General features: G+C 39.8%; 1 protein-coding gene across 1 annotated transcript; it reads left to right on the top strand.

Annotated features, from left to right (window-relative positions):
• Position 1: 1 nt before the first annotated feature.
• abcg5 (ATP-binding cassette, sub-family G (WHITE), member 5) lies at positions 2 to 27,991 on the top strand. Its single transcript, XM_063055647.1, has 14 exons — positions 2 to 157; positions 293 to 441; positions 4,748 to 4,869; positions 6,139 to 6,275; positions 7,417 to 7,512; positions 10,029 to 10,161; positions 11,261 to 11,400; positions 11,825 to 11,954; positions 15,305 to 15,518; positions 16,348 to 16,553; positions 17,394 to 17,532; positions 19,304 to 19,489; positions 21,840 to 21,958; positions 25,464 to 27,991. The coding sequence occupies exons 1-14, from the start codon at positions 2 to 4 to the stop codon at positions 25,652 to 25,654; spliced, it is 2,118 nt and encodes a 705-aa protein (XP_062911717.1). The 3' UTR covers positions 25,655 to 27,991.

Below are 27,991 nucleotides of genomic sequence, written 5' to 3'. Positions count from 1 at the left end.
AATGACCTCTGCGATCGCGCAGCCATGCCCAGGAGTAAAGGGAACTCGATACAAGGCGGGAGTTGCGGGTTTAAAGGCAACTCGGTGCACCGGGCCCGCCTCACGCCGTTCCTGGGGCAAGGGTCGGAACCGCCTCACGCCGCGCCGGGCTCAAAAGGTCGGAATACCGGCTCCAATTGCCCATCTTCCCCGCAGAAGAAAGGCAGTGGAATACCCTGCTATCATTTTGCTTAAATGGGTGTTTTGATACTTGTTTATTTTTAACATTTTTTTGTAATTTACTGTGTTCTAGAACATGAGCTGTATGGAAATAACGGGCGTGGAAGTCACTTCGTCGGCGAATTTATCTCCTCCGAATAGCGCGTGCAGCAACCCCGATTCTCCGGGAAAAGCAAAAGCGAATTGCACGCTCTGTGTAAGCCACTTCAACTACACCGTCAGGTAAACACACCCCTCCCTCTCAGTTTTTGCGGGTGGCTCCAATTCAAATGTAAATGAATAAATTTAGATCAGGTCAATTCAGTGCAATTTATTCAGAAAACACTGCAGTGCGTACGAAAAACAAACAAAAAAAAATGGGTCCCAATTTCTGGTGCTCCCTTGTAACTCATTGGGTCGCCAGCGATGAAAATTTTCCCTATTGGAAAGTTAGAGAATATTGATTTGTGATGAAAGCAGAAATGAAAAAAAAAATTCTTTGTAGCTAAGGTTGAATCCCTCATTTAGGATGTTGGTGCTCAGAGTAAACTGTAAAATATCCTCCATCAGGTACAAAGTTAGCGTAAAATTGTGATCTATCTGTCAGCAATCAGACTACTGGTTCAGAAGCCATGCATTATCGAAACTGCATCTATATTTAATAGAATCAGATGTATTATCACTGTAATATGTGCTGAAATTTGTTATTTTGTAGCATCAATACATAAAAATTACAATAAATGTTGCAAAATAGAAATGCGAAGCATTTCATGGGTTTATGGACCATTCGGAAATCTGATGGCAGAGGGGAGGAAGCTGTTCCTATGACATTTGAGTGTGGGGTCTTTAGGCTCCTGTACCTCCTCCCTGGTGGTGGTAATGAGAAGAGGGCATGGCTCGTTGGTGATGGTCATTAATAATGGATGCCACCTTTTGAGAATGTCCTTAATGGTGGGGAGATGGAACTGGCTGAGTCTAGAACCCTCTGCTTAGAAACTCTATATCCAACCAGACAGAATGTTCTCCACTGTACATCTGTATGTCAGAGGAGGGAGATGGAAGTGGACCCAAATGCAAGACACAGACACTGAAGTACTAGGAACTGGACTATGTTCATTAAGAATGCTAGGGAAGCCAAGGAGCGAGGACAAAATGATAACACAAAGGTAGACATAGAGTGACAAACCAGAAAACCTGGACTTGGACTTGGGACTTGAACTTGACAGGGAACTCAGGTCTTGGCAGGGACTCAGTACCTGGGTCTAGACTTGGCTCTTGGCTTGGACTTAGACTCGGACTTGGCCTTTGCTCGGACTTGGCTTGGACTTGACTCGGACTTGGCTTGGACTTGACTCGGACTTGACTTGGACTTGACTCGGACTTGACTTGGCCTTTGCTCGGACTTGACTTGGACTTGACTCGGAGTTGACTTGGAACTTGACTCTCAACTTGGACTTGGAAATTGACTCTTGACTTGGACTAGGGTCAGACTTGACTTAGACACAGGACACAGAACACTGAGCCGGGGCTCCTCCTTGGACACAGGACATTGAGCCGGGACTCTTCTTAGACACAGAGCACAAAACACTGAGACTGCTCCCCCCTCAGGGTAGCAGAAAATGGCCGGACTTACCCAGCAGAGGAGAGAACACGGAGAAACGAAATCACACAATGATAGACTGTTCTTTATCTTGATACGAAAAGGCTCCAAGTAGCAGCAAGCCCTCGACATGGCCCCGGAACTACAGACAGTGGCTCTAGTCTCACTCCAGTGGTTTAACTTGATGGGGATTCTGACGAGGTTACTGATGAGGATGGTCCAGCAAGAAATCATTGGACCCCAGAGCTATTTATGTTGCCAGCCCCAAACAAGAATCAGGTGCCTCAATTAAGGTGCCCAATGGAACAAGGGGGAAAAGGAATAGCCAGAATACAGAATCCATGGACCGGACCGTGAACCGGAATATGGACTTCACGGGCCGGACCGTGATAGTATCCACCCCCTCTATGGGAGCCTCCTGGCGAACAAACAGGCTTGCCTGGATTATCAATGACCTAGGTGGGTGGGAGGGTTTTCAACAAGAGGGAACCCTGGATGGCGAGAGTTTAATGACAGTGTCTGTGTCGGTGGGTCCATGTTTGACTGGGTCGTTCTGTCATAGGAGGGTGATGGAAATGGACCCAAGTGCAAGACACAGACACTGAAATACTAGGAACTGGACTATGTTTATTAAGAATGCTGGGGAAGCCAAGGAGTGAGGACAAAATGATAACACAAAGGTAGACGTAGAGTGACAAACCGGAAAACCTGGACTTGGACTTGGGACTTGAACTTGACGGGGAACTCAGGTCATGATTTGGAACTTGGGTCTTGGCAGGGTCTTGGCACCTAGGTCTAGACGTGGCTCTTGGCTTGGACTCAGACTTGACTCGGCTTGGACCTGACTCTCAACTTGGACTTGGAACTTGACTCTTGACTTGGACTAGGGTCAGACTTGACTTAGACACAGGACACGGAACACTGAGCCAGGTCACCTCCTTGGACACAGGACATAAAGCCGGGACTCCTCTTAGACACAGGGCACAAAACACTGAGACCGTTTCCCCCTCAGGGTAGCAGGAAATGGCCGGACCTACCCAGCAGAGGAGAGAACATGGAGAGACAAAATCACACAATGATAGACTGTTCTTTATCTTGACACGAAAAGGCTCCAAGTAGCGGCAAGCCCTCGACGTGGCCCAGGAACTACAGACAGCAGCTCTAGTCTCACTCTGACAGGTTAACTTGACAGGGATTCTGACGAGGTTACTGATGAGGTTACTGACGAGGATGGTCCAGCAAGGAATCATTGGACCCCAGAGCTATTTATGTTGCCATCCCGAAACGAGAATCAGGTGCCTCAATTAAGGCGCCCAACTGAACAATGGAAAAAAGTAATAGCTGGAATACTGAATCCACGGACCAGACTGTGTACCGGAATGCAGACTTCACGGATCAGACCTTGGCACTGTAGAAATTTTCTAGAGACTTTGGTGACATCTCCTCAAACTCCTAATGAAGTACATCTGCTGATGTGCCATCTTCATGACTGCACCAATGTGTTGATCCATATGAAGATTCACGAGACCCTCAGAGCCAAGTTGGAGGTTGACCCTCGAGGCAGAGGTTGCTAGACTCTTGATTGGTCAGGACATAAAGGGATATGGGGAGAAGGCAGGAGATTGGGGCTGAGAAGGAAAAAGGGATCAGCCATGATGAAATGGTGGCACAGACTCAGTGGGCCAAATGGCCCAGTTCTGTTCCTATACTTTATGGATATGGACTTATTATTGCAGTAAGTTAAAAAACCTAATGAATAGTGGAAAGTAATTAATGTTAGAATATAGTATTAATGGTAAGATTCTTGGCAGTGTGGAGGATCAGTGTGGCTTTGAGTCCATAGGACACTCAAAGCTGCTGCACAGGATGACTGTGTGGTTAAGAAGGCATATGGTGTATTGGTCTTTGTCAACCATGGGATTGAGTTCAAGAGCTGAGAGGTAATGTTACAGCTATATAGGACGCTGCTCAGACCCCACTTGGAGTACTGTGCTCAGTTCTGGTCAACTCACTACAGGAATGTTGTGTAAACTATAGAAAGGGTGCAGAGGAGATTTACAAGGATGTTGCCAGGATTGGAGAGCATGCCTTATGATAATAGGTTGAGTGAACTCGGCCTTTTCTCCTTGGAGTGACAGAGGATGAGAGGTGACCTGATAACAGTGTAAAGGATGATGAGGGGCATTGAATATGTGGATAGCCAGAGGCTTTTTCCCAGGGCTGAAATGGCTAACACGGGAGGACACAGTTTTAAGGTGCTTGGAAGAAGGTACAGAGGAGATGTCAGGGGTAGTTTTTTTACACAGAGAGTGGTGAGTTCGTGGAATGGGCTGCCGGTGACAGTGGTGGGGGCGAATACAATAGGGTCTTTTAAGAGACTCTTGGATAGGTACATGGAGCTTAAAAAACTTGAGGGCTATGGGTAACCTTAGGTAATTTCTAAAGTAAGTACATGCTCGGCACAGCATTATGGGCCAAAGGGCCTGTACTGTGCTGTAGGTTTTCTATGTTTCTATGTTTCTATTTATAGACCTTTATTCTATCATGTGCATTTCTACTCCTAAATCTTGTGGTTTTATGGTCTTAAAACTGAGTCCACACCAAACATTACGAACACCCATTTACAATCATCCCATTTTATTCTTTGCACATTTCCATCAACTCCTTCCCAGCTTCTTCCACCCACCTACACACTCGGAGCAATTTACAGTGTGAATTAATCCAACAACCAGAGCATCTTTGGAATGGAGAAGAAACCAAAACATCCAATCTCATAGAGAGATCATGCAGATTTGAAGTCAGGATTGAGTGCAGATTGCTGGAACCATGCTGAACAGATGTACCACCTGTGGCACTGTGCAAATAAGGGTCAACTGGAAGATGATGGATTTGGAAAATTGTTATGATTTACCGACTATCTGTTGTCTTTTGTTTCATGTGTTCTTGCAGTGAGAGAGTTGGGCCTTGGTGGGACGTACAGTTGTACCTTAAAAAGTGGACAAGGCACATCCTGAAAGATGTTTCATTTTATGTGGAAAGTGGACAACTTATGGGAATTTTAGGAAATTCTGGTAATTAATTTATGGATGTTAAAATAATCATTTTGTATCGCTTAATACCTTCTTTATTCTCAAATAACTTGCATTTTCTATTAGTTTGACTCATTTTACCCATTTTCCTCAGATTTACACATCCAAATTAGGTCAGGTTACTACAAAAAATATTTACAAGAATAAACCATTCAGTGCCTTCTCATTCTTTACATTCATAGTCAGTGGTTTCAATACAATCCTAATACAGATCTAATACATTCCTATACATCAGGGATGGCCAACCTTTTACATTCCATGTGTCAATTTTTTCACTCACGAGTTCAGATGCGCCATACAACTCTTGTACCCCTATTCAATTGTTGTAAAAATATGTTAATATAGAACTTGTGCGTGAAAAAAATCTCAGTGTGAAAAAATTGACGCATGGAATGTAAAAGGTTGGCCACCCCTGCTGTACATCAATAGTACCTGCTGCCTCTCATGTGGCCCTCTAGGGTGATATAATTAAATATAAAACCACAATAATTAAAGGGCTTCCTCACACATCCTAAAGGGTCCCTCCCTATCCAGTAGCAGAAGAACCCCGTACTGTGGTCCTTCCCCACCAAGATTTTGCAGTGGCTGCACCAAGCTTCAGTGTGTTTCTCAGTACATACCCCAGCAGCATGGAATGTGCCAGTCAGACATCTCTGTGTCCTGGCAGATCAACAACATTTGGGCAGACCAACACCATTCTATTAGTAGATTTTTGCAAGTAGACAATGCTGCTTGATCAGCCTCTTTCCCCCATTGCTGAACTTAACCTGTCTCTTTAAGAAATTCCTACGTTCTACTTGCCATCTTCCCTAACAATATTTCAGATCTGGCGACAGAAACATGAGTACAAACAATACCTTATTGTCTAAAAATATAACATTACCCTGCTCAATTGCAATGCTTCATAAACAATACTACAATTTGCAATATGCAAATAATTTGAACTGAATTTTGGGCACTTCAGAAAATGATCACAATTTCCAGTGCAGTTTGGCCATACTAAAGACTAAGGTTTGTATTTTTGCCACCATTTTGCTAAAGGTGCTTGCCCATTATCTGGATAATATCAGCAACTTCAGCATTGATTGAGCATTTGAGTTGGATCTACCTCATCTGGTTGCCCACCAGACTATCCTGCCAGTGTGACAGACAATTTAACATATATAATAGCATGAAGGATTGAATTATTTTTATTTTGATATATAAATAATTTTTATTTAAAAATATCCTAGTTCAAACTTTATTTTTTAGGGTCTGGAAAGACTACCCTGCTGGATGCAATTGCAGGAAGATTACGAGGGCCAGCAAACCTAACTGGTGATGTATATGTGAATGGATGCAAAGTTAGGAAGGGAGATTTTCACAACTACTTTTCCTATGTTTTACAGGTAATGATAGTGTCGTAAATATTTTAAACTGTATCCTTGTAACAATGTGTCTACAGCTGTAATATTTTGATGTACACATTTATATCCTGATTCAAGAAAAAAACCCACAACATACTTGCTTAGAAACTGTGCAATGAATGTTCAATATACTAATTCCTGGAATGAGAATCTGGTCTGTGAGGAAATTGCTTATATTCTTTGAAATTTAGAAAAATGAAAGGTGTTGCCTTTACTTATTTTCTCTCTGTATTGGGTTAAGAATGTGTACAGTACATGGAGACTAAATTTGAGGCCTTAATTTATTTTTCAAACCAGCGATACTTGCTGTTAGCCAGAATGTATCTTTATAGTCCTGAGAATTTGTAGAAGGGAAGGGAAACCTGTATCACTGTATTTTTGGTTGTATCATTTGCTCTGATGTAACATTCTTTACTTTTGAAGATTGTAGAAGAAAGGATTTATTAGACTGTGACTAAGACAAAAGTGTATTGACTAATAAATGTCAAAAGAACAGAAATGCAAGTTTAATTTTTCTTTCTTGGAATGATAGATTAATCTATCTTTGTATACTTTTTATTCTTTTTTATTCCCTTTTATCCTGGTGTCTACCCTCTTCCATCTCGGCCTGAAATGACAACTGTTTATCCATTTCTGTAGATGCTGCCCGACCTGCTGAGTTCCTCCAGCATGTTGTGTGTGTGGCTTTGTACAGCTTTTTTTTCCTTTTGAACAGAGATTTCAGAGGTAATGGTGATGTTAAGGTTTTCTTTCCTGTTACTAAAATGTTGCTCAGCTAATCTGGAGTGCTGCATAATAACACATTTGGCAAGTATTCATGTATGGTTTGGTACTGAATTATACAGATAGCTCATCCATGCTGAATTAAGGAAAAATATCTGATTTGTGACATGTCCAAGGAAAAAAACATCAATCAATAGTTGTTATTGCAGCCGATATTTGATAGGTCGTAATGGACAGAGTGTGAGTGTTTGGTGAGGCTTGATTACCAAAATGAGGTTTTGCAGTTGAAGCGCTTCCTTAGACATCGATGATAGTAACTAGGGGCTCTTAAAGTAGATAATAATGAATAATTTTGTGATGAATTTCCAAGGTGAGCTCACTCCACCTGTTTGTTTTTCAGAGTGACAATTTACTCAGTTACCTTACAGTGGAGGAAACACTGACATACATAGCTTTGCTCACACTTTGTGGAGATACCAATGCCATCAAAGAGAAGGTATATTTACTTTTCAAATTGGTTTAACATAAATAATTTGTGAAATGACATCGTCAGTGGCAAAATACAGATTATGCATTCTTATGCTTTGTTTTTCTAATTGTCTTATGTTTGTCACAAGTCTTATGCTTCTAGAATTCCAGTATTTTCCTGTTCTGACCAATCATGCTCCCACAAGAAGAACTACTATTTTTTCCGACCCAGTTTGTGGCTTTGTGAGGGGCAGGTCATACCTTACAAGCCCGATTGAATTCTTTGAGAGAACAATGAAACAAATTGATGAAGGTAGAGCAGCGGATGTGGTATATAGGGGATTTAGTAAGGTGTTCAACAAGCTTCCTCATGGTAAATTCATGTAGTGAGTCAGGAGATATGGGATCCAGAGAAACTTGGCTGCATGGATTCAGAATCAGCTTGCCACAGAAGGTGGAGTGTGGCAGTAGATAATGCGCATTCTGCCTGGAAGTAGGTGACCAGTGGTGTTCTACAGGGATCTGTTCCAGAACACCTGTGCTGTGATTTTTTTTTACAGATTACTTGGATCAGGAGGTAGAAGGGTGGGTTAGTACGGCTGTGGATGACACAAAGATTGGCAGTGTTGTGGAAAGTGTAGAGGGTTGTTGCAGGTTCCAACAGGACGTTGATGGGACGCAGAGCTGGGCTGAGAAGTGGCGATGGATTTCAGTCTGGAAAAGCGTGAAGTGATTCAGTTTGGAAGGTTTAACTTGAAGGCAGAGTACAAGGTTAATGGCAGGATTCTTAGCAGGGTGGAGGAACAGAGAGGTCCTGGGGTCCACATCCATAGATCCCTCAAAGTTACTGTGCAAGTTGATAGGGTGGTTAAGAAGGTGTAAGGTGTGTTGGCCTTTAGTAGTTGGGAGACTGTTAAAGAGCCATGGTAGTGTAGTGGTTAGTGTGTTATTATTACAGCTCAGGGCATCGGAGTTCAGAGTTCAATCCCAATGTCCTCTGGAAGGAGTCTGTACATCCTCCCCATGGAATGCATGTGTTTCCCCCGGGTGCTGCAGTTTCCTCCCGCAGTCCAAAGACGTACCGGGTAAGTTAGTTGGTCATTGCAAGTTGTCCCGTGATTAGGTTGGGGTTATATCAGGGTTGTTGGAGCGGCACTGCTTGAAGGGCCAGAAAGGGCCCTCTCTATGCTGTATTTCTAAACAATGAACTGTGAGGTAATGTTGCAGCTCTATAATACTCTGGACAGACCACATTCAGAGTATTGTGATCAATTTCTAGTTATAGGAAGTATATGGTAACTTTAGAGACCCTCTAGAGTTGACTTACCAGGACACTGTCCGATTCGGGAGTGTATGTTATGAGGACAGGTTGAGCAAGTTTGGGCTCTTCACTTTGGAGCGGAAGAGGAAGAGCAGTGACTTTAATAGAGGTATATCAGATAAGGGTGGCGGAAGGAGGTACACCAAAGGAGGTGTGAGGCGCTACTTCCCTCCGCTAGCCTGGAGTTCACCGTTGGGCAAGGTGTAGCACCTGCTTAACCCCTCCCGATCAGGGTCACATGAAGCCATGGAGCAGGTGGTGGATGGTTGTATGAGCCGCTGGTGCACATCATAGGTCCTAGTTACACAACTACTGACACCAGGCAGGTTATACTTACCTGAGGAAAAAGAAGTAATTTTTCTTAGCCTCAGGTTTTTCTTGAGAGGGACATGAACCTTCTGAAAAAAATGGCAAGATTTCTAACAGCTGCGTTTGATACTTCAAATGGAATTTTCCAACAGATTACGTTCTCTACACTCTCTGGCAGTCTGCAAGAACTGTTGCAAATTTTAATTCTGTATTAATTTTATTGAACTACTTTATTAACTCATAAAAATTCATTTAAAAATATTATATGGCTTGGTGCACTAATCTTTCACTTAATGCTTTTTATACATAGATGTGCTATACCCTGTGAAGATGCTAGAGGGATATATTTGATAGGTTCATAAAACACTGAACGGCTCCCAATTGCCCACCATTGAGAACATCTACCATAAACGCCGCCTGGGCAGGGTGAAAAGCATTATCAGGGATGCATCTCACTCTAACCATGGACTTCTTACTCTCCTCCCATCTGGTAGGCGCTACAGGAGCCTCCACTCCCATCCAGCAGGCACAGGAAGAGCTTCTTCCCTGAAGCTGTGACACTGCTGAACCTCTCATCACAGCGCTAAGCAGTATTGCATCTGTATTGTACTGTCTCAGTACTTTTATATTTTGTGCTGTAGCACTTTTTTACTCGCAGTTATTTTGTAAATAACACTATTCTTTGCATTTCTGGTCAGATGCTAAATGCATTTCATTGGCTTTGTATCTGTACTTGGCACAATGACAATAAAGTTGAATCTAAATCTAAATCTAAAACTTCATTGAAAATCAACTGAAAATCCAACAAAGGGTCTTTGGCCTAAAACGTTAACTCTGTTTCTATTCCCACAGATGGGTCCTGACCTTTTATAAAGAAGATTTCATTAACTGTTCTTGTGTATTGATATCTACAGGTGAAATCTGTCATGTTAGAGCTTAGCCTAAGTCATGTAGCCAATCAGGTGATTGGTGGCCGTGTGTTTCGAGGAATTTCAGGTGGTGAAAGACGTCGGGTCTCTATTGCTGCACAGCTTCTCCAAGATCCAAGTAAGACAGGATATAACATAGCTTCAATCGACTTTCACCTTGGCGCAGTGAAATTGTTATCTGCATAAATATTTTTGTTTTGTATAGAATCTTTAATAGTCATTGGCCATCTGAATGAAACGTTCCAGTCAGTCATGTAGGAATTAATGAAGGCATCAATCTCAGAATGAATTTTGTGCTGGATATGTAAAACTATCTGAGAGGGATTTTCAAAAATGGTGTATTTTAATAGGTGTTTAAAATTCAAATATCATAGGAGGAAAGATGAATTCCACTCTGAGCACACTGTAATTGGCCATAACTTCTTAACAATTTGATTTTATCAATTTATGTGTTATAGTGAGCTTGTGACTCGCTGGAGTTTAGAAGAATGAGGGGTGAATCTCACTAAAACCTGTTGAGTATGGAAAGGCCTAGATAGAGTGGATGTGGAGAGGATGAATCCTATAGTAGGATAATCTAAAACCAGAGGAAACAGCCTCAGAACAGAAGGATGTCCCTTCAAAACAGAGTTGAGTAGGAATTTCTTTAGTCAGAAGCTGGTGAATCTGTACAATTCATTGCCATGGACAGCTGTGGAGGTCACACCATTGGGTATATTTGAAGTTGAGGTTGATAGGTTCTTGATTAGTAAGGACTGAATTAACTGGTCTTGTGTATTGATATCTACAGGTGAAATCTGTCATGATAGAGCTTAGCCTAAATCATGTAGCCAATCAGGTGATTGGTGGCCATGTGTTTCGAGGAATTTCAGGTGGTGAAAGACGTCGGGTCCAATGTCATATGATCTAAATATTTGTTTATTTGATCAGCAAATTCTTTTTCTTTGTGTTTACTTATGTATCTGGAGCTTAAATGTATATTCTCTAGAGATTTAATATGATTACAATTGTTTTATGCTGCTGCTTGTTTTAAACAATCATGACGATAGGATACTAAGCATCAGTTGGAATGTAATTAGTTAAGTTTGAGATATCTTGGTGAAAAGCCAACCTCTGACACTGTAGCTATTGGAAAAAAATTACACGAGACTGGAAGATCTAGATTTTTCTAAGAAAGTGTATATTATATTTCAATATGTGTCTTTGTTTTAAATCAGAAGTCATCTTACTCGATGAACCAACCACAGGTCTGGATAGTATGACGTCCAACCAGATTATTCGTTTACTCTCCGAACTAGCTCACAAAAATCGAATAGTTATCCTGTCAATTCATCAACCTAGGTCAGAACTTTTCAAGGTGAGCATGCTCTCAGTGTCACTGATTAAAGCTTTCTAAATTTGGGAGACAGAAGCATTAATGTCGTTTCAGTGAGAAAATGCTGAATCAGCTTGCTTAGCTGGGCCAAGGTTCTGAAATAATTGGAATGAGGTGTGATTTTTGGAGAAAATCCTTAAACCTGCTGTCAGAAAGAAAAAAAATCATCCTTCGTCTATAAAAATAGACATACTTTCTGAAGAGGTAAAAAGGAAAAAAAAAAGAAATACCACAAGTCATAACATAAGTTGCAATGCACAACTCCCCCATTGTGCTCTGAAAGATTAAGATGTGCTTTGGGAACATTCCCACATTTCTGTACTTATCTCAATTGCATGAGCTTTTGTTTTGTTACTGCACATGTACAGAAGAGACCATTTAATTTTTTGATTTCAAATTTCTCAAGTTATTTGACAGAATTGCAATAATGAGTTGTGGAGAGTTGGTGTTCTGTGGTGGAACCGAAGATATAGTAGAATTTTTCGGAAGTTGTGGCTATCAATGTCCTGAATATTGCAATCCATTTGATTTATATGGTAGGTACTATAATCATTTTTATGTGTCTTACATGGAAAAGGGAAAAAACATGAACACCATAAACTGGAAGTTAGCAGCTCATCAGACTAGGCATGGTAGCATCAGCTTCTAAAAGACAAAAATAGGCTAAAATTAAAGTTTCAAACAACAATGCATCTTTTTCTGTATTGGTTACTGATACAACTTTTTATGTCTATTAACAAATCTAATCTAATCTAAAAATATTAGCAACTTAAAAAGAGAAAATTCCATTAAAATGTCATTTTGATTCACACTTTTAAGGAAGAAAACTAGTGCAGGTGCTTGGAATACTGCATTTGGACATTGAGCCAAAAATAATATTAGGAGGGAGGTCAAATGAAATCTGAGGAGATTGCTTTTAGGGTGAATCAGAAAAGAGTGTGGGAGGCAAAGAGAGAGTTTGAGGAAAGTATTGCAAAATGCTGAAACATTTAAAAAGCACAGACAGGTGCATGGGTAGGAATGGTGTAGAAATGGGGCTTCTATATATGAAAATGCAAGATTAAATGATAAAGTAGGAATCACCTCTGGCTGAAAATCACTACATTTGTTTCAAGCATGATTTTAGCACTCGGATACTTGACCCTGCCATTTTTGAGATTAGAGCTTTCTCCTCCTGTTAGCTGTTTAATTGTATGCCAACATTAAAATAATTAAATGTGATAGGATTACAAGACTTCAGGGAAATCCACAGGAAAGAATACTGCTTATGCTGTGAATCAGAGTTAGAAACTTCTCATGTGGCACCATTAGTTAGAGAAGTGGACTAATCTTCTGGTACACCTGCATGAGTGTTGGGGAAGGGCACTTGTAATCATGGGCACGCAACTACAAATTTTATTTGCAGGTTTCAGGCACCCTTGAAGGGACATTCCAATTTTCTGCAGTGGAGATCAGGAAGTAGAGAGAGAAATGGTGTCTGAAGGGTAAGAATCAGGTCACCATGGGAGGCTAAGTAGAAGCACACAGAAGATTTGTTGGGGAGATGCAGAGTGAGTGGTATAAAATCTGGGGTCAAGAATCAGAACTTGGGACAGTTGAGCGGTTAAATGGTGCAGGTGGGAGTATAGATTGGAGATCTCACCAGGACTTGAGAGTGAGGTGAGTGAGAGGGGACAAGCTCAGGAAAATTCATTTTGATTCGTATTTCATACATTTACAGTGCCCTGTAAAGGTATTCAGCCCCAACCCTTTGTTTACATAAATGAGTATTACAACCAGGGATTTTGATCAATTGAACTGAGAGTTTTTATTTGTGACAGCTTAGAGATTGCAGAGTCTTGAACTTCATCTCCAGTTGCAGGCACTGACTTCTGCCGCTCACTCAGAGTGACTGTTGGCGTCACAGTGGGCTCTCTTTAACGTGCCATTCATCTCCAGCAACCAAGTTTAGAGGGGCGGTGTGACCTAGGTAGTATGGCTTTGGTTTTCATATTTTTTCCACTTTTTTGCAGTGGACTGCGTTGAGTTTCAAGGTATGTTCAGTGCCTTTGCGATGGTCTTGTACCCTTCGCCAGATTTGTGCTCCTCTATTATCATTTCCCTGACTTGTTTTGAATGCTCTTTTGTCTTCATTTTGGCTTGATCTGTTGAAAATCTACCATACTGTTGGAACTTAAAGTGAGAGAGGACATTTATTCTTATGAATTCATTGAAAGCAGGTGATCCTCCAATTTTCTACATCAACAAATTGGGCGAGCTGGTAAGTTAATATCTGAGGAAAGGTAGCATTGTACTTACAAGGGAAATTAATACTTCTTCAGCTTCACAATTTTGGTTTTTAATTTTTAGTTCATTATTGACAGGTGTTTGAATTTTTTTTCTTTTGATTTGACATGATGCACAATATTTTGTAAATTAGTGCAAAAATCCTACTTCAATATATTTTAAATTTAGAAAACGAGACATAAAAATGTGAAGATAATTGTGGGGCTGAATACTTTTTCAAGGCAATGTATCTGCTATCATTGTCTTCATTGGGATTAATTGGAAAAAAATCAGTGGCATCCTGGCAGATGGAAGGTTAGTAATGTCAGAGGCTCTGAAGGCGAGGAACTTCAGAAGCTTGGGAGTCATGTGTTCGATTGATGTGCAAATTGTACCAGACAGACAAGGGAGATATCCACTAGGAAATGTCTGGTTAAATTTCTGAAGTGACCTGGAAATTGTATTTCACTCCAGGAAGCATTTTCAATGGCAAAAGCCTGAGAGCAGTAGAGTGTTGCAAATGTTTCAGGTTATTGACCTCTTATTCGAACTTTGTTTGACAGTGAGTGCTGTTGAAAGGTGCATGCATTTTCAGTATTGAGAAAGGCAATCAATTTGATCACCTCCTGCAGCATTTCCCCCTTATAACAGATGGTACAGCTGTACACATACTATCGAATGCTGAACATCGTGCAACAAACAAACCAACAATGTCAATCCGCAGAGTTTGTAGTTAATAGTGCAGCAATAAGAGCTTTCTTTGCCATCTGTCAGAGTCAATTTTACTTTAGTGCTAATTTAGACTGATTAAAAATAGTTTTCTTTGCGTAGGGTGTCACAAATTCCCCATTTAGTACACCTTACTTTATATTTAAAAGTAAATTGAAACATTGAGATGTGTATTAGATCCGGAATAGAGCACAAATGGAAATGCACAGAAAGTGGACATAGTGATTTTAGCTACTCTTGTATGAACAGTTTGTATCAGTTTACCCAGTATCAGTGATGGAACCTGTTTGAACAATGCTTCAATTTGTTTATTTAAAATTAGATATCCATGTACAAGAAGGCATAACTGTTGGCATGCCATTGAAAAGGTGAGGTCTTTTTGTACTGGAGAGGGTGGAGATTCATTAGGATGTTGCCTAGTTTGGAGAATCACAGTTATAAGGAGTGATTGGGAAGGCTGGGGTTGTTTCCCCTGGAGCAGAAGATAATCTGATGGAGGTATATAAAGTTATGAGGGCAACGATTTAGGTAGATAGTAAGAGTCTTTTTCCAAAAGGGCAAAGTTTAAAAGTGAGGAGTTAGTTTTTAGAGGACTCTAGGGGGTGTTTTTCATACAAAGTGGTTCTGAATCTGGAATGTGCTGTCTGAGGAGGTGGTGAAGGCAAATACTCTTACAACAATTAAGGAGCATCTATCCAAGATCTTGATTCACCAAGGCATAGAAGGCAGGTTGAATGGGTGCAGCAGTTGGTGTGTAGGTGGTGGTGGACTGAAGGCCTGTTTCTATGCTGTATGACTCCAGGATTCTATGACCCTGTGAACAGACTTAATATTAGTTTGATGTGAACTGAACTGTCCATTTCTATACCTGTTAACTTGTTAAAATTTCCAGTGGACCTGACATCTGTTGACACCAGAAGCAAGGAGAGAGAAATTGAGACTTACAGCAGAGTCCAAGAAATTTCAACATCCTATCAAAATTCAAGAATATTTAATGACACCCTGCAGCTTATTGATGCTGCAAAGAAAACAAACCAGTTGACATCCATTCCTTTCAAGAACACAGCTTCTCCAAGCGTACTCTTCAAACTCTGGATACTGATCAGGTAGAAAGAACATCTGCAAGGATATCTTGCACCAAGTGTTATATCTGATAACATTTATTCCATTTGTGGTTTATTTTAATATAGATTAGATATTGAGAGTGTGCAACCGTACAGATAGCACTTACTCACCAAAAACCTGTTGAGTTTGGGTTTCACCAGTACTTTTTGTCCTGCCCCCGACATTCCCACAGTCTTGGAACAGGTGAAGGGTTAAATTGCAGATGTAGAGTGAGAGCAACTGCCCATGCCTGTGCCATCAGGCAGCAGCTGACTGAATGTGGCGTTAAGAGGAGTGATGAAGCTGACTGACATCAATGGGTGTCCAGGGAAAATCACTCCAATGGTTTCACAAAAAGAACTGGGTGAGGTTGTTGAAGGTCAGGTAGTTATCCTGGGTCCGAGACACTGCATGAGTTTCACGGGGTAATGGCCTTGGCCCGGCCAACTTCAGTTGCTTCATCAATGATCTTTTTCCATGTTAAGTCCAGAAATGGGGATGATCACTTCTAACTACAGAATGTTCAGTTTCAGTAGCAACCTCACAACAAGTGCAGGAGTCCACATCTGTGCACAGCAAACCGAGACAGCCTTCAGGTCTAGGCTGATAGATGCCAGGTAAATTTGAGCAGTTAAGCTAACGGGGGAGGAGCACATTAAAAAGAGAGAGTCTAATTATGTACTCTTGACAGTCACTGACATTACCCTCAGCTGGTCCTTTACCATTAACAAACTGGAGATCATCGTTGACTGGAGAGTCAGCTGCACTGCTACACAAGAAAGGATTTACTGAGAATTGATTTACTGAAATATTTCTCATTTTCAATTAAAGGCGAATTGTGAGAAATTTATCAAGAAACAAAACTGGGATATTAATGCGCCTCTCCCAAAACCTGCTGTATGGCTTGTTTGTTGTGTTCTTCTTGATGAGGTTGAACAATGATGCATCAACAGGTGCTCTGCAGGACCGAATTGGAATCATCTACCAAAGCATAGGTGCCCCACCATATACTGGGATGCTGAATGCTGTTGCTTTATGTACGTACCTCACTGATCATGCTTTGGTTCATAGAACTCTGGCGAGTCTGTTTGGTTAAATGAGTAGATGACGGGATAAAAGAATATTTACCACGACAAACATCAGCATTTCAGTACTTAAAAACAAATCAGTTCAAAGCCAGTTTATATAATAGAACATAGAATATAGAAAACCTACAGCACATTACAGGCCCTTCAACCCACAATATTGTGCTGACCATGTAACCAACTCTAGAAACTGCCTAGAATTTCCCTATCATGTAGCCCTCTATTTTTCTAAGCTCCATGTACCTATCTAAGAGTCTCTTAAAAGACCTTATTGTATCCACCTCTACCACCTTCGCTGGCAGTGCATTCCACGCACCCACCACTCTCTGTGTGAAATACTTACCTTTGACATCCCCCTTGTACCTACTTCCAAGCACCTTAAAACTATGCACCCTCGTGTTAGCCATTTCAGCCCTAGGAAAAAAGCCTCTGGCTATCCCCACGATCAATAAAAGCAAAATACTGCAGGAAATGGAAATGAAGACAGGAAATGTTGGAAATACTGTGATCTTGCCCCCAAACCAATGATCCTACCTGAAATGTTCACTTTTTCCAGCCAGCTTAATTTGTACATAATATTTTAAGTACTTTGTTGACATCTTGTGCTCTTAAAAAATGTGTTTACACTGATAAGGTTTCAGAATCCTGGCAACAGTACAGAAACTGCTCATGTTCAATCTGTACTTTAAAAAAAAAATTCCAGTATGTTCCATAAATTAAAATTCTGTAATTTAACATTTACATGTATTAACATGTTTTGTTTCTTTTCATCATACATATTTTTGAAAGAAGACCCTTCATTACGTTCAGTCAGTGACCAGGAAAACTCAGATGGCATTTATCAGAAATGGTTGATGTTGATGGCCTACATTATTCACATCCTTCCTTTCAGCATTGTTAGTGTGGCTATTTACAGCACTTTTGTCTACTGGTAAGAGTTGTTCCACCTATCAGAGAAACATTTTAGCAACGTGTGTTCTGTGAAATTCTAGAAGAATGATCTGAAACTAAAATTGTGTTTTTTAAAATAGTATCATGGGAACTTTTACTTTTACCTGAGTAAGAAGATAGAACCCTGATTTAACATCCAATTTGAAAAGTGGTACCTGCAAAAGTGAAGCGTTCCCTCAATGTCGTTGAAATTGGCAACAAAGATCTTTCTGGAGAAGGAGTCTCACCTACAAATTCTTGATTCAAAGGCAAAAATGCTTCTAACAGAGTAAAAGCTGACAATCTGGAAATCAGAAGGGATGTTTAATAGATGGCAGATTCACAGTCAAAATTCCCTGCAACAGATGACAGATTCACAGGCAAATTCCTTCCTCGATCTTTTGTTTTTTTGTTTTAGCAAACGTAAGCCCACCCAAAAAAAGCAGGTTCTACGGGCTTTACTTGGAGTGAAGATGGGTGCCCTCAGCTTCCTCTCCTCTGCAATCATCAACCAAGTTGCATTACCTTCGTGACCCTTAGAACAACATTGATTTCGACTGGGGTATGATAGTCACTGTTGGCACAAAATATAATCTAGAATTTGTGTGAGATAAAAATTGTGTTGATTTTAAGAACTGCCCTTTTTCTGGAGATTCTGCTCAAACTTATTTTCATATCTATCATTTGCTGTAAACCAATGCATTATTTTGAAATTGTTGCTTTGAAAAATATTCCATGTTATATTCATAATAACAACAGTACAACTTAATTAGCATTGTTGAAATTAGATAATACACTGGATTCCAGTTAATTGGGCCATCGGTTAATCAGAACACTGCTTCTTTGGGACAACTCTTAAAGAACACAAACTAATTGAAAAAAAAATTGCTGTGACTCCCTACGTTTATTTGGCACAGTAGACTGTTGCTTAACAGTTTCTAACTAGCATCAGTCGCGTGCACTTGTGTGGCCATTAGACACTACACCATGCCTAGAGTGATCAGTTTTTATAGCATTAGTTGCATGTGTTTGTGTTCAAAAAGCAGTGATTTTTGTTACTGATAGTTGGCATGAAAGAAGCGGTAAGACAATTTGGAAGTGTTTTGCTCACTGTGGTTTCAAGAATTCAGGCTTAGAGATGCGAGAAATGGCCGGGAGTGAAATTGAAACAGGCAGTGAGCAAAACACTTCCAAATTGTCTTACTGCTTACCTCTCTGCCTCAACTCACTACCTTAGCAAGTTAGGAACTACAAAGATTTTGACGGTATCGACAATTATCTTGAATGTGACAGTGAAATTAAAGAATTGGAGGTTGCAGTCTCCAAAGGCATTGTACGAAGGCAGTCCATTATCTAGACTAGGTGTCTGCGCTGATTTTGTTCATTTATAGTCAATCAAGTGAAGATGGCAGCATACAATTCCTCCTTTGATAACTATTGGAAGCTAATACACAATTTTATAGCAATGTTGTGTATTGGTAGTGTTCTAATTTGTTCTGTATTTCATTTAAATACATAATTTGTTACTCATTCACTAATTGGGCCAAACTGTACTGATCACGATGTGTTCCAATTAACCATAATCTAAATTATTTAGCTTTTGCCTTATTAGGTATAGATGTAAATTTCTTTCCCCTTTTTCTAGAGGAGATCACTTTTTTTCCCTATGCCTAATTTCCAAAACGGTTTTGGTAAATTTATTTGTGCAAATGTTAGCAGTAAGAGAGATACGTTGCGCTTAGTGTATTGAATTGAATCACTTTGTTTTTCAGGACTCTGGGAATGTTTCCATTGTGGGAGCGATTTGGATGTTTTTTTGCTGTACTCATTGTTCCACATCTAGTTGGTGAACTTCTGACACTCATCTTACTCGGTGTTGTTCAGAATCCCAATTTAGTTAATAGTGCTGTGGCTTTGATTAATGTTGCAGGACTTCTGGTGGGATCAGGTTTCCTAAGGTGAGAAGCATTGCAATGCATTATGATTCCTACAACTTTTCTTCCAGAACTAAATGAATATATGCTGATACATTATAATCTGGGGTTTTAGACTATAAAATACCCAAGATACAATTCCTAAATAACAGAATCACAATTGTGACCTGCCTTGATTATTACAAAACAGAATTGTTATCTTTGGGATAAAATAATTGGTAACCTATTAAAGGAGAACTTAATATACTTCACGCAATGGGAATGGGGCAATAATATTTTGATCACAGCATGGCCTTTGGCATTTTATCAGAGCCGAGCCAGTAGTGGCCTTTTTTTCAGGTTTTTAATACAGGTAACCCTCCCCCCCCCCCCATGTTACAGTAAGGGGGTTCCTAGAAAATGGTCTACATTGTAATTTTCTGTAATGTGAAACTCACATCAAGAGATGCAAGTGCAGATAGTAATAGAATGTGTTTGTTTCATTACTTGATTTCACATAACATCAAGGAGAGCAAACTTCAATCCATATTTTGAAGCTTTGGGTAGTGATTTGTGAATTCTGTAACGGTGAATTCCCTTTACCTAAAGGGCTGTGACCTGATTGTCGCCTGTGGGTAGAGCACACATTTCAGTACATTGAATGGATTATGATTATGAAGACACATAGTCCTCTGTTATTGTCATTTAGTAATGCATGCATTAAGAAATGATACAATATTTCCTCCAGTGTGATATCACAAAACACAGGACAAACCAAGACTGAAAAAAACTGATAAAACCACATAATTACAACATATAGTTACAAACAGTGTAACAATACCATAACTTGATGAAGAAACCCATGAGCACAGTAAAGTTCAAAGTTTCTCAAATGTCCCACATCTCACGCAGACGGGAGAAGGAAGAAAAACTCTCCCTGCCATACCGACCACAATCCGACTCGAGTCATCCGAAAACTTCGAGCTCTGATCAGCTCTCCGACACCGAGCACTGAGCGCCATCTCTGTCCGAACAATTCGACCTCCTTCTCGGTCGCCAAAAGCAGGCAAGGCCGGGGATTTTGAGGCCTACCCTCTGAAAGATTCCCGACCACACAGTAACGACAGCAGCGAACGGGCGTTTCAGAAATTTCTCCAGATGTTCCTCTGTGCTTTCACGTCCATTCTCCATCAAATCAGAATTGTCCATGGCCCCTATTTAACAGATATGATATCATTTTTCACCAGAGGGCTGCGCACACGTGGCGCACCGCCATCTTCTCCTCCCGCCGAAAGAGGCATGACATTTTAATAAAAACTTTTTGTTTCAAATTTCTCACAATTTTTGTCAGCACTCCTGTGAGTTGTGACTCAGTTAATAGTTCTTTCATGTTGGAATTACAAAGTTGTGGGCTCAAGGCCTAAGCCAAACATATCAGAACACAAATTTAGATAGACACTCTTGACCAGTGAGCATTGAGAGACCACTGCATTATTGAAGGATAAGCATGCAGCTGAGGCCTAATGCTCTCTGAAGTATAAGGATCCTATGGCCTTACTCTGAAGGACAGAGGGGAATTCAATCGGTGTACAGGCAATTCTTTTCACTTAACCTACGTTACCAGAAATGGTTTTCCTTCTGATACTGCTATTTCCTTTGATTGAAGTGATTACCACTTTCTGTACATTGCAGACTATGCTTTACACTTCACATTAAATCTTCTGGGATGTGTTATTTAGTGCATATAAATTCAAATCTACCTGATACTTAATATAATGAAATAATTACACTATTTAGTGATGGGAAGTGAAAGATTACTTGAAAACACAGTCCAACACAAATTTCCGGCTTTCAGACTCTTACTGACTTTTCTAATTTATTTAAAATAATATCTGTTCTGATTAAATGACTGCATTGTGAGTGTATAATGGGAGACGTTGAAATGCAATGAACAAGGTCACAGTTCTGATTATTGTCCTGATCTTGACTAGATCAACAAGTCGAACAGTACAACAAGTCTTGGTGATAACCAGGAGGAAATCTTCCAACTACCTCATAACTGTGACTCTACAAAGTCCTTGAATGAGGAAATGAATGGTGTTATTTAACGTGTTTGTTCATTCTTCCTTATCTAGTACCCTTGCTAGAGAATGTATTGGGTAGAATTTTGGCTATAGTGGCATTATAATCTAATAACTTCTTGGCAATTGGTGTCCATGTTTACCCGTGAGCCATGGCAACTTAATACTTGCTGGCACTTTGGGAAAAAAATGTTACGTACCGTAGGAGAAGGTGGATGAAAACTGAAGCAGTATTTCAACAAACTATTGCTCATACTGTTTTGTTATAAGACAATATGACCTAATACTGGCTTGCTTTGATTCCATGATGTTAGGAGTGCAGAAGGAATGCCCGAACTGTTTCGCTGGCTGAGTTACCTCACATTTCAGAAATATGGTGTGGAAGTCCTGATGGTTAATGAGTTTTATGGTCTAAATTTTACATGCGGGAATGGTGAGTGTTTACTTTGATAAAGAGTGAAAATGAGAGAAGCTTTTCACCTGATGATTAGCCATGTTGATTGAACATTAAAGATTCAAGATCAAGATTGTGATAAGTAGGGTCATAAGTTACACAGCTGTTGCATATCAAAACCAAATTTTAATAGCTTAATAAAATAAATTGGTAGTGTTAACCAACTCTTACCAAGAGTTTAATTAAACAAACCTTACAAATGCAATAAGTAAAGGTCTTATAAATAGAATTATGATAGAAAAATAATAAGAAATTTCTCCTTTTTTGTTACTATCCAAAAGATGTTGTTTTGGTAGTTTTAAAATTATAGAATTGGTGCTGATACTAAATTCTCACCAGGTCTGTCCAAATGATTTGTATTTAAATAGAATTCAGTGACTTCAAATGTTCATTGCAGTTTAGTCTGCTGGTTACTAGGATGAGGTGAGTCAGTGATACCAGGTATGAGGCACTTTCATGATGGAAGAATTTAGTAAGGTTTCATCTTCTGGTCCTGACATCTAGAGTGCTATTTTGAAAATAAATGATATCATTGATCCTTATTATCAGCTTTCTAGTCTGTGTAGCCTTTAATTTATATCACTTCATGATGTCCTTAAATTGAGAGTTTAAAAGTCAAAAATTAAATTCTAAACAGGTTGTGGGTGAATTTCCCAGTTCTTTCAATATCAGAGATAAGAAACACGACTGATAAATTATATAGTTGTAGTTCTTGCAGTAACAGCTTTTGAACCTTCTCCTGGCTGTTAAGTGTCTATCATTTTTGTTATCTGGTTAGTCTTTTGTTTTAGCATAGCTGCTTAATTACGTAATTCTAAAGGATGACAGCATTGAGCCCAGTATCTAAGAAAGTCTATGCTGGCATTGGAGAGGACCCGGAAGAGGTTTACATACTCAGATATCTGGTCCCTTAGAATATCTTCTAATAACTTCCCCACTACCGATGTCAAGCTCACTGGCCTATAATTTCCTGGTTTATTCTTAGAACCTTTTCTAAACAACGGAATAACACTAGGCTACCTCCAGCATTTCACCCGTGGCTAAGGACATTTTAAATATCTCTGCTAGGGCCACTGCAATTTCTGCACTAACCTCCCACAAGGTCTGACAGAAGCCATAAGGATTGTCAGGCCATGGGGATTTATCCACCCTAATTTGCCTCAAGACAACAAACACCTGCTTCCCTGTAATCTGTAAAAGGTCCATGACCTCACTGATACATTATTTCACATCCATAGACTCTGTGTCAATTTCCTGAGTAAATACAGATACGAAAATCCGTTTAAGATTTCTTCCATCTCTTTCGACTCCACACATAGACTACCACTTTGATCATCCAGAGGACTAATATTGTCTCTCGCAGTCCTTCTGCTCTTAATGCATCTGGAGAAGCCCTTGGGATCCTCTTTCACCTGTCTGTTCGAGCAACTTCAGGTCTTCTTTTAGCCCTCCTGATTTCCTTCTTAAGCATTTCTCTACCATTTCTTATACTCCTTAAGTACCTCATTTGTTCCTATCTGCCGATACCTGCTATGCACCACCTTCTTTTTCTTAATCAGGGCCTCCATATCTCTCGAAAACCAAGGTTTGGTAAACCTGTTATCCTTGCCTTTTATTCTGATGGGAACATACACATTCTGTATTCTCAAAATTTCTCATCTGAAGGCCTCCCATTTATCAACAGCAGTCCTCAGCCAGAAAACAACCGATCCCATTCCTTTCTGATTCCATCAAAATTGGCCTTTCTCCAATTTAGAATCTCAAACCAGGCAGAATCAGAATCAGAATCTTAATTCCATGTGCTTTCTCCAATTTAGAATCTCAAACCAGGCAGAATCAGAACCAGAATCATAATTCCACGTGCTGATCCATGCCCTACTCCTTGCATTGAAATATACACAGCTTAGAACAGTAGCCGCACCATGCTCAACCCTTTGATTCCTGACCTTGAAGGTAGGCTTCACAACATGTTTCTCCACAACCACTCCACTATTTGTTCTGGTGCTCCAGTTCCCATCCCCCTGCAACTCTAGTTTAAGAATTGGAGCAAAACGTTTGATGAGCAAAGTTATTATAGAAAATACAAAACTGCATGTAAAGCAATAGCTCATACAAATTCTCCCTCAACCTCTCGCTCAATGTTGCAAAAACAAAGGAGCTGGTTGTGAACTATAGGAGGAATGGAGACAAGCTAGCCCCAATGGACATCAATGGATCTGCGGTTGAGAGTGTGAACAGCTTTAAGTTCCTCAGCATAAACATCACCGAGGATCTCATGTGGTCTGAACATACCAGCTGTGTGGTGAAAAAGGCACAACAGCGCCTCTTTCACTTCAGACGGTTGAAGAAGCTTGGTGTAGGCCCCCAAATCCTAAGAACTTTCTATTGGGGCACAATTGAGAGCATCCTGACTGGCTGCATCACTGCCTGGTATAGGAACTGTACTTCCCTCAATCATAGGACTCTGCAGAGAATGGTGAGGACAGCCCAGCACATCTGCAGATGTGAACTTCCCATGATTCAGGACATTTAGAAAGACAGGTGTCTAAAAGGACCTGAACGATCATTGGGAACCCGAGTCACCCCAACCACAAACTGTTCCAGATGCTACCACCTGGGAAACAGTACCGCAGCATGAAAGCCAGGACCAACAGGCTCTGGGACATCTTCTTCCACCAGGCCATCAGAATCATTAATTGATGTTGACACAATTATATTTCTATGTTATATTGACTATCCTGTTGTATGTACTATTTATTATAAATTACTATAAATTGCACATTGCAGAGTTATACAGAAACGTAACATAAAGATTATTACTCCTAATGTATATGAAGGATGTAAATAATAAAGCCAATTCAATTCCAATTTTTATGTATAACATTGTTTATGAGACTAAAGAATGCAACAGATAGTGAGGTCAGCTGAGAAGATCATCAGGGTCTCTCTTCCTGCTATTACAGACATTTACACCACACGCTGCACCTGCAAAGCTAACAGTATTGTGAAGGACCCCACGCACCCCTCAGACAAACTCTTCTCCCTCCTGCCATCTGGCAAAAGGTACTGAAGCATTCGGGCTCTGACAACCAGACTGTGCAACAGTTTCTTCCCCCAAGCCATCAGACTCCTCAATAGTCAGTCTAGACTGACATCTACATCATTTATTATTATATTGTAATTTGTCCTCTACTGTGCCTATTGTCTTGTTTATTAATTATTCTACTGCCCTGCACTGTTTTGTGCACTTTATGTAGTCCTGTGCAGGTCTGTAGTCTAGTGCGGTTTTTATGTTACTTCACGTAGTCTAGTGTAGCTTTGTGCTGTCTCACATAGTCTAGTGTAGTTTTATGTTGTTTCATGTAGCACCATGGTCCTGGAGGAATGTTGTTTCATTTTTACTGTGTACTGTACCAGCAGCTTATGGTCGAAATGACAGTAAACTTGACTTGACAACTAATTGTTTGGTATTTATACTTTCCAGGTGCACAGACATCTCCTAACACCACAAGTGCTTTTTGCCAGCTTACCCAAGGGGTTCAATATCTTGACGCTACATATCCAGGGGCACCTTCCAGATTCGTCTTTGATTTTCTGATGCTGTATGCCTTCTTGCCTGCTCTAGTTATCTTTGGCATTATTAGCTTTAAGATTCGAGATTCAATACAATGGTAATGAGAACAATGATCAGGAACTTGTAATGCATACACTCTGCAAAGGATGAGAGGAAAAAGGTTCAAATTTAAAGTTATCTTTTCATGTGGTCAGTGCTTTACACCTTGCCTGCTGATTACAGTTCTTTCCTACATTTCATCAGTATTATGAGTGAAAATTTTAATGCAGCTAGCACCACAGCCAAGGCAAAGTCAATCCCTTTCTCAATTCTGCATTGAATGGTAGGATGAAGATAATGCAAGAATCCTGACAGATACCTTTCCTTCTCGAGAGTAAATTTTACCTAAAGTGCTTCTTTAGGTAATATCTAGAATGCAGATACTTGATATTCCTGTCCTGTGTTTTTAATGATCTTTCATTGATCCTGTTATAGTTACTATTTTATAAATTTTGCTGAGTATGCCCACAGGAAAATGAATCTCAGGGTTGTATATGGTGACATATGTACTTTGATAATAAATTTACTTTGAACTTTAATGGAACTTTCCTAACTATGAGGGGGAGAAGGAAAGCAGAGGGGTTTAACAATTTATTTGAACTTTAGCCACAGACATGAATCTGGGACCATTTTAAGTAAAAAGCAATCAGGTTGAATTTTGATAAGAGCATGCAAAAAAAAAAATGATTGTTTATTGAAGCAGCCAAATATGATAGTGGACTGGTCACGGAGAAAATGTATGGTAGAAATAGATTGGGTAGAGAGATATTTACACTGTAAAATATTAAGTTAAAGTGGATAATGTTTGTGTAAGGTATTTCTATTCCTACCCATATACTTCAACACATGCCTGATATATTAGCTAATATTAAAATATTTTAGTCAATTTGTATCAGTGTACCAATTTTCATACAAATTTTCAAACAAGAAAAACAACAAAGGCACAGTTTTCCACAATTTCTAAATGTGGCCCATGACAGTGGATGGCTTTTTGATATCACAGACATAAAAATACTATTTGCACATCCTATAAAGATTGGTCATTTTGCTTTCAGTCTAAATCTTTGTGGTGTATGCTGATTTTTAATTGTTGGTACCACATTCACAGAATAAGTTATTTTGAAAATAAGTTTCTGAACAAAACAAAACTAAATCTGATTTTCTTTATGTTCCAGTTCTATAGCAATGAAATAAGAAATTGTAGAGTTGTAAATAAAAGGTAATAAAACTGCATTATCAAAAAATATTTTGGTATATTTTGTTACAAGTTTAGCAAAAAGTTTTGATGTTCATAGTTGCAATCTTAAAGTAATTTGGGTTGATAATTTGGTTGCAGTAATTTTTTTTGTCATGATAGTACTCAAGAGTACAGTACCTGTTTTGGGAGTCTGATATTGGCTTTGCCTGTCTGGTGTATTTAAAGACTAGATGCTAGGAATGCCTGGTAGAGGATACTGATACTGACTGGTTCACTGTCCTGCCAGTGGAGTTGTAGGATTTTGCAGAGATAGGTTCCACCAGCACTTTTCACAGACATCCTGTCTGTGGTAGGTAGTCCATACCTTTGAAGTACAGAAGGAAGTGGAAATCATTGTCCAATAGATAATGAATTTTATACCAGGTAAAACGCAATGTACCAGCAGAATGAAGGCAATTTTGAATTCATTGATATTTAAGTCGATGAAAGGTGGCTACTTAGATATGCTAACAGAAGCACATCCTCCAGAACCTTATTACAAACCTTTACTGCCAGAGTGTTGGACCATGCAATGGAGGTAGGTTGGCAGAAAACCTTTGCTTTGCAAATACATTCTGCCCATTCTCTCATACCTTTCAGTGAATAATTTGACATTGACGTGGAATTTGGCTTTTGAATGTACGAATACATGTATGAGTGTCATCTTCATAATTCACCTTTAAAGAGTTGCAGTTACTATGGTTCTGGAGTTGAAATGTTTATAGGCTGAATAGTTATTCATTTGCTTCAATAGGGATTAGCTCCACTCCTGCTTCAAGTTTTGGAAGTGAGATGTAGTATCCTGTTGACAAAGTGCAACTATGACAGGATCAGATCGGATGCTAGAAATGCGCTTAACCAACAGGACGTTAGGTCTGTTGCGGATTGGTGTCAAGCAAAGCTATATCATTGTCTCCCAACACACACACCCCCACATCCCCCAGGACTAGGATTGTCAGACCTGGTAACAGCTTCTTCCCTCAGGCTGAGAGACAATGAATATCCTGCCACCACTGAGATCTTGCCACTAGGACAGCAAGCTATTTACTATATGGTTTACTTTTTATAGTATAATATTTTGGTTAATGTGCTGTGTGTGATATATGTTGTGTGGGTGCACCGTGGTCTGGAGAACATTGCTTTGTTTGGTTGTGTATATGTA

The sequence above is a fragment of the Mobula hypostoma genome, chromosome 8, assembly GCF_963921235.1.
Source record: "Mobula hypostoma chromosome 8, sMobHyp1.1, whole genome shotgun sequence".
Classification (NCBI taxonomy): Eukaryota; Metazoa; Chordata; class Chondrichthyes; order Myliobatiformes; family Myliobatidae; genus Mobula; species Mobula hypostoma.
Note: the sequence above shows the minus strand (reverse complement) of the source record. Positions and strands in the feature narration are given on the sequence as shown.